This window comes from Pelodiscus sinensis, chromosome 13 (assembly GCF_052426305.1).
Source record: "Pelodiscus sinensis isolate ZL-2025 chromosome 13, ASM5242630v1, whole genome shotgun sequence".
In the NCBI taxonomy this organism is placed as follows: domain Eukaryota; kingdom Metazoa; phylum Chordata; order Testudines; family Trionychidae; genus Pelodiscus; species Pelodiscus sinensis.
Genome location: NC_143064.1, coordinates 12,596,810 through 12,610,076, shown reverse-complemented (window position 1 = coordinate 12,610,076; position 13,267 = coordinate 12,596,810). Strand labels below are relative to the sequence as shown.

Below are 13,267 nucleotides of genomic sequence, written 5' to 3'. Positions count from 1 at the left end.
CTGGGGTATAAGAGGGAATGTGGGGTCTGCAAGGGAGTTAGGGTGAAGAAGGCGGTTGTGACCTGGGGTACTAGACAACAATGCAGGGGGTTGGATTATGACCTAGGGCAGGAAATTGGGGTACAGGGGTTTGGGTTGTGAGCTAGGACAGGAGGGGACTGATCTGGGGCAGGGGATTGGGGTGCCAGATCCGAGAGAGGATATGGGTGCAGGAGGGGGGCAGAGGACTTGAGTATGTGGAGTAGAGAGAAGGAGTTGGGGGGAGCAGAGGGTTGGGGAAGGGAGGTGTTGGTGTGCCAGAGGCAGGCTCTGGCCAGGAGACTTACCAGCCCAGTAGTATCTCAAGCAGGTAGGCAAGGAGCCTGCCCCACCCCCACACACGCTGCAGCCATGTGCTTTGTGAATAACTACAAGCCCCAGAGGGGAGGGGTGTGGTGCTTCATGGCTGCCTGTTATTCAAACAGGCAGCTCCCATTGGCCAGCTTCTGGCCAGAAACTGGCCAATGGGAACGTGCTGGGGGCAAGAGTAGCACATAAAGCCTTCCCTCTCCCCTCCAGGCTCAAGAGTTTTTAAAGAAAAACTGCCCAGCAGCTATGTTTCTAATCTGTGTGTGGGTGGGGAAAGGCAAGCAGGGAGACCTGCCTGGGTCCCCTCCTCCGCAGCATTCACGGCCGGATCTGGTGACTTGGCAGGCCGGATGCAGCCTGTGGGCCGTATTTTGCCCAGGTCTGACCCAGTCTCTTACATGTGCTTATCCGGTTCAATGGTTACTTGTTATACTCTAACATCCCTAGTCAGGATAGCAAGGAACATAGATCTCACAGAAGAATTTCTTAGCCAGGATAACTTTACTCGTAAAACACAAGACAGATACAGATCTTTGAAAACGAAGCCCTGAAATGCACCCTTCTTGCGAGTCTGAGGTTGTCAGCTTTTCAGGCTGGAAAGATTCCCTCCTGCACCTCTTCCTTACATGTGGCAGTGATCAGTCCCCTGACCTCCTTGCTTGAACAGAAGACTCCTCTTAAATAGGAACCCTGTCTCAGCCATTTGCTCAGAGAGTGAACCTATAGATCCATCAGTTATGCTCCTTCCTCCAGCCTCCTCACCTTGTACAAGCTGTTGTGTAGAAAGACCATTGTATATGGTGGTAAGCCAGTGGACAGACAATCAGAGCCAATGGCCCTAAATTTCTCTGTGATGGCTCATCCTTCAAAAAGATGTCAATCTTTCCCAGGCATGGCAATTCATTGGGATGAAGTACAATAGATTGGATGTGCAATCAACATGCCAGCATTTTCACACTTTAATACAAGAGTTCATAATCTGACAGATATATTCCAGTCTATCACATCTGGTCTATGAGCAAATTCCGGACTGATATGGTATTTTTACTGTTGTATCCTAAACTTATGTAAAAGGATCTGTTTGCTGTTAAACATGTATCACATTTCACCCCACAGGTAGCTGCGTTTCCAGAATGGGAAATAGGATACCTATTGTTTAAAAAGCATTTTAAGGTTTTCTTGCATGAAAGATGATCTTACCAATGTAAGATCAAGGTCACCCCTTTCTGAAGAGCAAAAAGGTGATATGTACTTGAGGAAGAAATATACCTTTTGCAGATCTATATCTAGTATACATTACGTATGGAAAAAAACCCTTGCTTTAAGTGTGCTCCCAGCCAAAAGGTATCATATTAACCAAAGGGGGAAAATGATACATAAAAATAAAGAAAAAACTTAAAAATCAAACTGTTTAATAATTATTCAAAGTTTACATTTCTGACAGGACTAAAACCAATTCCTAGCCCTGTACAATCATTGAACTTCTCTGTACCTTAATGGAGGTGAGCTGAACTCTAATATTAGCGAAGGCAAGAAAATGTGTCATGCTACAAAGAACAGATCAGGAACTTTCACACCCTATGTTCCAAAAAGGAAATGTCTTCTCCCAACCCAACTTCCTATCCTACCATTTATTGCACCAAAGAGAATCATAGTTGCTTGATGAAACCTGGCAAAAAAGACTCAAATACCCTTCATATTTAACTCTTCTCCCCAGCCTCTAATGTTCTCTATAATATGTTAGAAAAGAACTTAAAGTTACATGCACAATTTAAATTATCAACCAGCTGCTAATATTCTAATAGCGTTTTCCAGTTTACTAGCAAAACAATTGGTGTTTTGAAAAAAAAAATGATCTTCACGTTCTAGGGACATAAAAAGGTATGCCCATAAGGGGCAATCCAGCAAACCACTTTTAACAAGTGAAGCATCTTATTACCCTCAACATACGTTGGTTTGTGATCACATTAAGACATCACAGGTCACATAGGATGGAAGAAACATGGCTATTCTCTACTTACTTCATTTTATGCTCTACAAGCATTTAACATCTTTTCTAGGAATTACATTTAAAAGTCCATTTTCCCACACAACAGATAACCCTTTCCTGGGACTTCCAGGAAGAGAGACCAGGCCAAGGGGAAAGAAAAACCCAGGAATAAGTTTGATCCTGGACACAGAGAACGGATCAATATGCAGACTCCAAAGTTAGTGACTTTCTTCTCTCCTTGGAGAGCAAAGTCAAACAACCTCAGGAGACTGCTGGAGCTTCTAGTGCTGCTGAAGCTCACCACCCTACCCCCTGCTTGGGTAGCTTTAGTTTACTCTCTGAGCTGGCTTGCCCAGCTAACCGCACACGCTGCTCCTTGCACAGCGGCTGGTCCACCCGCAGGATGGCATGTTCTCCAGAAGGCCTTTCTCCCAGGGACGCGCAGTGCCCGGCGCACATACAGAATCGCTGGCTACCACCGCTCATTGTCACTTCCTCTCAGCGCGCAGGGCGACGCTGCAGGAGAGATTTCAGCAGCCTCCTGCTCCAGGCGCCGCTGCTAAAAATACTTCGGGGAGGGAAATCACCTGACGGTGTTCCCATGCCCCTGGCGCTTTCGGGCCAGCCAGGCACGGCGCAGGGAGCTGGCCGCATGCAAGCGCAGGGCGGTGCGCTAGGACTGCAGGCAGGGAGCGCTTACCGCATTCCTCCGGAGCCTCCGCAAGCCTGCGGCGGAGCTCCCCTCGGCCATCTCCGCTCCCCCCCGCAAGAGCCCGGCATGGGGGGAGGGGGGGGCAGGATCCGCTTCTCGGGAGGGCTGGAGAAAGCCCAAGCGACCGGCCTCCAGCCACGCTGCCGCCCTCGCCCTGCACTCGGGCTCCCCGCCCCTATCGCCCCCCACGCCTCATCCCGCCGCAAAGCGGGGGGGCTCCGCCGGCGCCCGGCTGCAGATCGGCCATGCACCCGGCGCGCAGGGACGGCGATTGACTCCGGGCTGCTCCCTCCGTATTGGTGAGAAGGGCTCGGTGTGTCTAGTTAAGGTGGAATGCCGAAAATCTGCCCGGCGTCAGGCCCCGCGCATTTAGGGGGGGGTCTTTGGGGGAAAGCAAAATCTCCGTCCTTCCCCCCCCCGCTGCAAAGTGTTTCTCCAGGCGCGGGGGCTGAAACCTGTATTGGGAAATGGCAGGCGTCATTGTGCAATGAGAAAAGCTAAGCACCGCACAGCGCTAAGCCCTAGGACTGCCAGGGCGGGCCTGGCTTTCTAACTGGATGGCTCAGGTGTGTACGGGCGTGGCCCATGTCTGCAAATGCAGGGGGGACCTGGCTGAGATGCCACCTTTACTGGGCCAGCTGCTTCTGTGGGGGAGACAAGCTTTGGGCCCTACACAGAGCTCTGCCTCAGGTCACTCAGCATGGGGGTGGGGGAAGATAGGGCTGGGCTAGGCCCGCCCCCATGGGCGAGACTCCAGCCCCAGAGCATGGGGAGGGCACGCACCTGCAGTCCCAGCCTTCCCTGTCCTGGAGCACGTGGAGGGCGGGCGCTTGGGGGCAGCAGCACTCCGCCCCAGTACACCTACAGTAGGCATTCTGGGGACACAGTCTGGGTGAGGCCAGGCTGACAATCTGAGAATGCACTGCCTTCCCTATTATGCCCACCGCCACTGCTACTAAACTGGAAGGCCTCTCTCTCTCACCCACAGACATTGGTCCAGTAAAAGATATGACCTCCCCCACGTCACCACTCTAGACCTGGGCTGATCTGCAATTGAAGCCAGATTTTTGCACATGCACATTTAATAAAAATTAGGCCTTATTGATTTTTGAATTCAGCTCATCTGATCATTATTTACTTCATCATCTCAGAGAACAGAAAATGTCTGAATCCAAATTATGGGCAAGCCCAAATACTATGACTGATTATTTGAACAATAATTCAAGTCTCTATTCTCCCTTCTCTTCTCCCTCCCCCATTTCAACACACACTCCCAAAGGGGAGTAAAGTATTGCATAGGAATACAAGACTATAATGCTGGTGTGGGCCTTGGGGATCCCTGCTACCACAGACAACCCTGTCACAGTCACATTCATAAACTTATCAAGCGTCATTGTAAAACTAGTTAATTTGCTACTTTATGGACCTGTCAGAGGCATCTTACAGTCTGATCCTACTAAAAAATCAACTTAAAAAAAAAAGCAGTCCTGTGGCATGTGGGGCTGGTTATCCTCATTAGCACCAGGACTACAATTCACAGGTGATTTTTTTTCTTTTCTCTCTTCTTATACTGAGGGTCTCCCCCTTTTTCTCCCCCCACTCAAGATCATCTCATCTGAGGAAGTGGGTTTTGCCCACAAAAGTTCATCATGCTATATATATATATATTTTTAGTCTCTAAGGTGCCACAGGACTACTCATTTTTTAAGTTATTTTTAAAGTTACAGACTTAAAACAGCTACCATGCTGATTCTACTACATTGTCCTTTTCATGTGTGTTCATTTTTTTTAAATTGTATCCTTTGGTATATATGGTTGTGACTGTTTTCTTCCATTATTTGATCTGAGGAAGTGGGTCTGGCCCACGAAAGCTCATCATCTAATAAACCACCTTGTTAGTCTTTAAAGTACTACATTGTCCTGCATTTTGCTTCAGCTACCAGACTAACACGGCTACATCTCTACCACGATTCTACTACAGTCTTTCTACAGGCAGGACATCCAAGTCTTAGCACTTTAGGTGCACAGATTTTTCTGTCTTTCATTCTTAGCTGCAGGGGGTGCCTCTGTATTGTTTTCACATGACACTGCTCAGATATACAGTGAGAAAACCACATCCGGCTTTAGCCGCAGAAAGAAACACTCTGAGCATATCTCGTGTAATCACATGTGGAAGTACCATCTAAAACAAAATGTAAAGGGCAGACACTTTTATGAAAGCTAAATCATGATAAGCTTGTATTCGAGCTCATTCTAAAAAAATGGTTTCAGACAATTTAAATGGAAAATGCTATTCCAGGGCCAGTGCCGAATCAGAAAATGCTCCCATTGGGATCAATGCAAAATGCAGGCACTGCCTGCATGAAGACAGTGATAGAAATGTAGCCGTGTTAGTCTGGGGTAGTTGAAGCAAAATGCAGGACAGTAGGACTCAGTCCTGACAGACATGACTTATTTTAACTACTCAAAAATATATTTACCACCACTGCATGCCTATCAAAAAAATATCCTTAATGCCACATTCAGCAACAGCCAGTTAATGCTTTAGATCTGACTGATGGGACATCAGCGAGCCAAACAAGATTTCTGTACCATGTGGCTAACTTATATCCTGTTCATGATAAACTCTCTTGGCCTCATTCTCCAGCAGCTGGGTGTGTGTATCCAACTCTTCCTCTGAAGTGCTTATTTGTGTTACCGAAGGAGACGAGGATGACGACTGTGACATTTTCAGAATATTTCTTTTCACCTTCCACTGTACCAAAGTCAGTGTAGATCTGGGCTTTCACAGCCAGCTCTTTCGTACAGCCTCCATTCATTAGTAAAGTGATTTTTATATATATACCAGTGTAACACTTTTAGACCGCATTTAAATTTTGCAAAAGACTCTGTACTGTTGACTAGTGTGGGGGGAGTGTTACTTGAGAGATTTGTTCAGCATCTGATGGTGCATCTGCTCTAGTTAATTAAGAGAGACATTTTATATACATCTATCTGTACCCACGTGCTTTATATGGCAACGGTTTCCTTTGTTTCTGCCGAGAAGGAGAAAAGCAGAGAAGGAGATCTGGATCTTAGCTGGATAGTAGGTCTCTGCACACCCACAGAGAGCAGTGCAAGTCATCTAGAAGAACCAGAAAGCACCCAGAACAGAATATGTCCGTCACTAGATATTCTCAGTTCAGGTTGGACCTCCCTGCTCCGGTACCCTGGGGACCTGAATGGTCCTGAAGAAGGGAGTTTGCTGGATGAGGGGAGATCAGGCTTTGGGCTGTCCCGGGAACCCATCCTGGCTACTGGCTCAGCCACTGCACTGCCCTGGGCTGGAGACAGGGCTCCACTCTCAGCTGCCACCCCACACTGGCCAGTGGGGCTTCCTGACCCCAGCTGACGGTGGCTCCACATCCTGCCTGAAGAGGTTTCCCTGCCCCCTGGATGGTTCCGCGCCTTCCGTCAGTGGAGCTCCACTCTTGGCTGGCAGGGCTCCGCACCCAGCCCTGCTCCAGTTGCCAGTACTGACCGCTGGCTGGACTTCCTGCTCCCAGGCCACTGGCCCTCCAGTGGCTGGGGCTGGAGCTCTTTGGTCCAGCAACATCCGTGGTCCTGCCAGACCAGAGAGTCCCAGACCACAGAGAGTCAACCTGTAGTTGTTTCTGAGGGTGATCCATGGAGGACTAAGAGATGCATCTACTGTGAGCATTGGACCCCAATCCCTGTACCGCTTTGGATACAATCTACAGCTACATATGTGTGCGCACACACAAAACCTTCAAAATAGTTTTTTACATTTTTTTCTGTCTAAAAATTAAGGAAGAATTGTATTGAAGGCTATTTTGCAGTAAATAAAATGTTGCCCAGTTAAGGGTAAAATAATCACCTGCTGCGAAAAATCAGAACCTCTAGACACACAGACTATGTGGAGATATATTAGCTAAACTTAATGCCCAGAGCAGGGAACAAAAATGCGTACACAGCTGTGAGACTAACTTGCACGAACATAGGCAAGTGATCGATCGGATGCCCAAAGAGCTAAAATACACATACAAATTATGGACATAATCTCTGCATTTACTGTGGTGAAAAGACCATAGACATGCTTTAACAGAGAGCTCACAGCTCTGGGCTACTGGTGTTTTCAAAATCTGAAAGAACGTATCTGACGACTCACTACCTTAACAAAACATTTAACAATAAAAAAGGCTTACTGCTATTCTTTGGAGAGTCATTTTGACAGACGTCCATGTATCCAATCTTCGGTCCAGGATCAGGATAAACTGTGTGTCAGATTCATGTTGACTACAAGAAAAGAAAATACCAGGTAGCTAGGTAACATTTTGAGAGCAAACCATTTAAGTCCCAGAAAAAAACCCCCAAAGTTATCATAAATACCGAAAACACAATACCTCTGTGGCACCTTTCAGAAACACTAACATTCCATTTGAATCTATTTTCTATAGTTGGTTCCAGAAAGAAACTCGGCAACCCTACCTCACTATTGTTTGTCAGCAAGCTTGATATTAGAAGCACACACAGTTGCTCCTCTTTAATTGGGAATTTTATTTTGCACTGGAGTGGGCTGTGTGTGCCGTTTGGAAAATTCCTTGCAAATCCACATTTCTCTGGAGCTGGAATTTGCAATGGAGCCTAAGAATTCCCTCAAATTCCTTTGACAATCCAACCCAAATAGATAACTGAATAGTATTCTAGTTAGGGATATGATTGGGTAACCGGTTAATCAGTTACCCGGTAAGCATCACCCAGTATCCCGCTCAGCTGGGAGTGCAGTCTGGTGGCCACAAACTTCCACGGACTGCAATCCTGGGGCTCTGCAGCCACTTCCTCTCTTCCCCCAAGTGCCCCCACTCCCAGACTGCACTTAGTCAATGCCAGCTCCTCTGCTGCCACCAGAACAGAGCCCTGCAGCATTCACCAGCATTGACTCCCTGGATACAGCAGATTCCCTGGTTTGAGACCAGTTAGGCCCCAAGGGTGCTGGCTCCAGGAGGTACAACCTATACTAAACCACACTGCTGTGTTCCTTTCATTATTTTACTTCTCAGCATGTATCTGTCTTTTTCCAAATTAACACACTCTCCACTTGCACGTGCAAATATGACCCAAATGACTTTTCGGGGCAAATCATTTCCAAGTGCTGACACCTATCGAAGGTTAAGCCAAGCGATTTCATGAATTAATATGGTCATCAGCGAGATTTATGAAACCAGCAAAACTCTTCTTTGTATTACGTAGTCACTGGTATAAGAAATACTACCGGAACATTCTGGAGCAACACCCCAAGCCTTTCGTCCTTTGCTAGCTCTATTCACAGCATTGTCCTACAACTCCCATGCCCGACACCACATCCAGTTGGCGCCTTTGCCATCACAACACCAAAGCTGGAAGGCAGCACCATACCTTGGGACCGCAGTTAAGTAAGTTAAGATTTTCCTCAGGACCTCCTCCGATGCTTCATTGAAATGGGAGTTTTCAGGAAATGTGATGATCCAACCATTATCTTTCCCTCGGCCACCTACAAGTGACAGAACACAGTGCTTCTCTGTATCGTTTGTCTAGAAGCCACGCCCAGCTGTAAAAGTCCCCCACATGCACAATTTGAAACAAAAACACACAACTGGTCCAGGAGGCACCTCATAAGTAATCCACGTTCTTCAACATTTAGGCTATGTCTACACTACAAAGTTATTTTGAAACAATAACTTCCAAATTAACTATTTCGAAATAGCACATCCACACGACAGAGAAGCCTTGAAAGTAGTCTGAGGCAGGTTCCCTTAATGTGGATGTTCTACCTCAACTTAGTGTCCCAGGAAGCACTGGGGAGTAATTACTTTGAATGAATCTGGGAAGTAGTTATTTAAAATAACAGCAGCTGAGCATCCACACTAACCCAATTTCAAAATAGGCATTATTCCTCATAGAATGAGGGGTTATTATTTCACTACAGCAAGCCCGTTATTTCAAAATTATTTCAAAATAACGGGCTTGCTGTGTGGACGCTCACCTTGTTATTTCGAAATAAGGGGAGCTATTTTGAAATAACTCTGTAGCATAGACATGTCTTTACAGACCAACGGCAAAATCCTACCCTTTGGAGCTTTGTAGATGGGGCAGGAGAAAGTAAAGCAGGTTCTGCCCATACTAAGGCTATGTCTAGACTGCAAGCCTCTTTCGAAAGAGGCTTTTTTGAAAGATACTTTTGAAAAAGCTTCTTTCGAAAAAGAAGACTGCAGTCTCTTCTTTCGAAAAAGTGATCCACTTTTTCGAAAGAGAGCACCCAGGCAGTCTGGATGCTCTCTTTCGAAAAAGCCCTGTTTGCATTCAAGAACGCCTTTTTTCGAAAGAGCACTTTCGAAAAAAGGCGTTCTTCCTCGTGAAATGAGGAGTACCGCCATCGAAAGAAAAGCCGCGTTCTTTCGATTTAATTTTGAAAGAACGCGGCTGTAGTCTAGACACAGGTGAAGTTTTTTCGAAAAAAGGCTACTTTTTTTCGAAAAAACCCTGCAGTCTAGACACAGCCTAAAGGTCCCAGACACACCCTACAGATATTGGGCAGGCTAATTTGGGCCATGGAGGATCTGAAGAAACACTATGCAACATTTGTTGCTGCTCATCTTAGCCTCTGTTGCCTACAATTGGTATCATTCATGGGTGCCAGGGGACTTGCTGGGCCTCAATGTCATGAGCCTGCCCTTGGAAACTCCTGCCCAATGCACTGTGGGGATGGGGAAAAGAGAGAATCTTGGGATCGTTTCTCCCCCTATTTCATCACTGCACTTGTGCAACGCTGGGCAGGATTTTGTCGTAAGGGCGTCTGCTCACTACAATGCCGACAGGTTGTCCCTGACCCCAGCTGGTGAGAACAAATAGTTCTGTCCTGCTATGCGGAAGCATGAGAGAGAAAATCTTGGGTGGCCCAATCCTAAAGCTCCGTGTGTGCATTGAAGAGAAAGTCATACACCTTCCATTGGGTTTGGGAACCATTCTGTGGAATTCAGCAGAGCAGGGTGTAATGGGGAGAGGTGGTGGGAGGAGGTCTGCCCTTCGGAAGGCCAGAGGCCAGCCAGCACTGTTTCGCACCCCTTTGAAGGCTAGGTGCATGGGCCAGGTAGAGGGGATAATCCAAGCCAGTGGTTAGGTAAAGTGCTCAGTCAAGGTGAAGAGCTACAGTAAGCAGGCTGGTTCCTGTGGGAGACCATGAGCCAGGGTGACTCCAAGGCAGGATGGGGGAGGCCTGCTGGAAGCAGGGAGAGCCTGCATCAAAGAAAGAGTTGGATCTGTGTTCAATGTTTATTCTTGGGTTTTTGCGAAAGATGGTGGGTTCCCCCCAATGAACAAAGCCCTGAGGAAAAGGGGCTGACCAGGGCATGGTGTCCTTCACTCCTGGACTAGGGAAAATGATGAGCTGCCTACACAAGGACAGAATTTACTAACTTTCTGCAGGAAGACACTATTTTTCTAATCCATTCTTGGGTGCAATTTTCAAAAGGCCCTGGATCCCATTTTCAGAAGGTGACACTTGGGAGCCTATACCTCACTGAGAGCCAAGGAGAGTTGGGCTCCTAAGACACTTTGCATCTAGTTTTTACAGGCACCTGTGTGCCTAAAGATGCAGATAAGAGCCTACTTGTTTTTGAAAATCTCAGTAGGCACCTAATTACCGTAATTACCTTAATAGTCTAGCCTTGAGGTACTTCTGAGCGTTTGTTTTCTAAGGGTATCCCTACTCAGCAATTCAACACCTGTGGCTGGAATTTGCCACCCACAACTGGGTAAGCTGGCTTGGGCTTGCAGAACGTGGGCTGTGGAGCTGAAAAATTGCTGTACAGCCATTAAGGCCCAGACTGAAGCCCAAACTCTGGGATTCTCCGAGGGAGGAAAAGGGTCCCAGGTTCAAGCCTGAATCTGCAACTTTTAAGCCAGCAGCCCAAGCCGCATAAACCGGAGACAGCTAACCCAGGTCAAAATGATCTGGACAAATTGGAGAAATGGTCTGAGGTAAACAGGATGAAGTTTAATAAAGAGAAATGCGAAGTGCTCCACTTAGGAAGGAACAATCCGTTTCACACCTACAGAATGGGAAGTGACTATCTAGGAAGGAGTATGGCAGAAAGGGATCTAGGGATTATAGTGGACCACAGGTTAAATATGAGTCAACAGTGTGATGCTGTTGCAAAAAAAGCAAACATGATTCTGGGATGCATTAACAGGTGTGTTGTGAGCAAGACACGAGAAGTCATTCTTCCGCTCTACTCTGCACTGGTTAGGCCTCAGTTGGAGTATTGTGTCCAGTTCTGGGCACCGCATTTCAAGAAAGATGTGGAGAAATTGGAGAGGGTCCAGAGAAGAGCAACAAGAATGATTAAAGGTCTAGAAAACATGACCTATGAAGGAAGGCTGAAAGAATTGGGTTTGTTTAGTTTGGAAAAGAGAAGATTGAGGGGGGACATGATAGCCATTTTCAGGTTTCTAAAAGGGTGTCACAGGAAGGAGGAGGGAGAAAACATGTTCATCTTGGCCTCTGAGGATAGAACAAGAAGCAATGGGCTTAAACTGCAGCAAGGGAGGTTTAGGTTGGACATTAGGAAAAAGTCCCTAACTGTCAAGGTAGTTAAACACTGGAATAAATTGCCCAGGGAGGTTGTGGAATCCCCATCTCTGGAGATATTTAAGAGCAGGTTAGATAAATGTCTGTCAGGGATGGTCTAGTCAGTACTTGGTCCTGCCATGAGGGCAGAGGACTGGACTCGATGACCTCTTGAGGTCCCTTCCAGTCCTAGTATTCTATGATTCTATGATTCCAGTGTCAACAAACCCAAAAGTCACTTCTGAAAATGGGACATTAGGGATACTGCTTTCCATAGCACCTATCTTCAGGTAGGAATTTTCCTCGGGAAGCAGAACCATCCTTACCCATACGCAAAATACACAGAGGTATTTGGGGCACCACTGGACCTTAATGTTCACCCACCTGCTTCTCCCTATCCCTGTTCTCTGGCTCTGCTTCCCTGGGGGAGAATCTAGTTCACTTAAACGCGAAAAGGTCTACCAGACCTGTTAGCAGAACACTGATGCTGTGAGAGAGCCATTCCAGTGGTAATGAAACCATTTAACAGGCATTTGCCAACCCCAGGTACACACTGTCCGTTTCTGAATTTAATGTGTTAGTCGACGGAATCTTAGTTTAAAATTTGTTTTTAAAATATTTCATTCGTGTGTTGCTGAAGATTATAAAATCACATCTCTAAAAAATTGTCCTCAGATGCATCACTTAATCTTTATGTGAGCTAATTTTGGATGTCACAGCAAAGAAGTCAGGGGGAAAAGGGTTAATGCCTGTAAATGGGCCTAGAGAAATATATTCAGTTTCAAAGCAGCATACTTGTTAATGCTCTAAACGGATAAAAAGCAGAAATAATTTGTACCACAGCTTGAGAAAGAAACCTAAGACTATTTTTCAAACTGCTGCAATGTTTTATTAACAATTTTTCTTGTAGCACTGGAGATTACCTGTTGAATAATCTCCTACGTATCGTGTCCTTTTGCCAAACAGCACATAAGTTCATGCAGAGAATTGAATTACTTTGCCCAGAAAACATGGAAACATTTACTATACTCACCAGAAAGAAAAGCCAACTCTTTTCTCAAATCGTCACCGATATCTTTTGCACAAATTGGAATTGTGGTTTCTAGCAAAGACAGCAAAATGCATCCATTAGGGGAGGCTTATCACTATTCCACTAAACTAAATATTTAAAATGTCACACCTAAGTACACAGAATGGCAAGATATACACATTTCTCAATTCATCAAACAGATCAAGTGCACAATACAGCAGTAACTATCAGGTGTATCAATTATGTTCAAGATGACATGTCAGGGTTTGCTAATGCCTTTACTCAGCAGGACGTAGGAGGCTTTGGTATGTTTTGGGGTTTTCTTTTAAAATAAACTACAGTTATATTCGCCTCTTCTGCAGAATCCTGATATTTCCCATCACATCAGGCTGCAGGTTTCTACTGACAGCAGCAGTGTCAGAGAACAGTGTGTTGTGAAATAAACTGGGCATTTTATAATGTCACATTCCTTAATTCTAGAAAAGCGAATGCAACGCCCAAAGCAAATAAAACTCTGCAGTAAGCCAGGACGTTTTCATAAAACACATGAGAGAGATTAAGGTTCTGAGGCATGATGACTAG

At 46.1% G+C, this 13,267-nt stretch overlaps 1 protein-coding gene across 4 annotated transcripts in view; it reads right to left on the bottom strand.

Annotated features, from left to right (window-relative positions):
- Positions 1-13,267, bottom strand: part of MCF2 (MCF.2 cell line derived transforming sequence) — a 128,748-nt gene that overhangs the window by 89,194 nt on the left and 26,287 nt on the right. For 2 of the 4 annotated variants that reach the window (XM_075941057.2, XM_075941058.2), the window contains exons 2-4: positions 12,689-12,757; positions 8,466-8,580; positions 7,256-7,346 (exon numbers count right to left, since the gene is read on the bottom strand). In XM_075941057.2, the coding sequence (XP_075797172.2) occupies positions 7,256-7,346; positions 8,466-8,580; positions 12,689-12,757 (275 nt within the window). Of the gene's footprint in view, positions 1-3,038; positions 3,344-7,255; positions 7,347-8,465; positions 8,581-12,688; positions 12,758-13,267 lie in introns of those variants that run through there. The other 2 variants (XM_089781819.1, XM_075941059.2) reach the window with 2 other exon arrangements.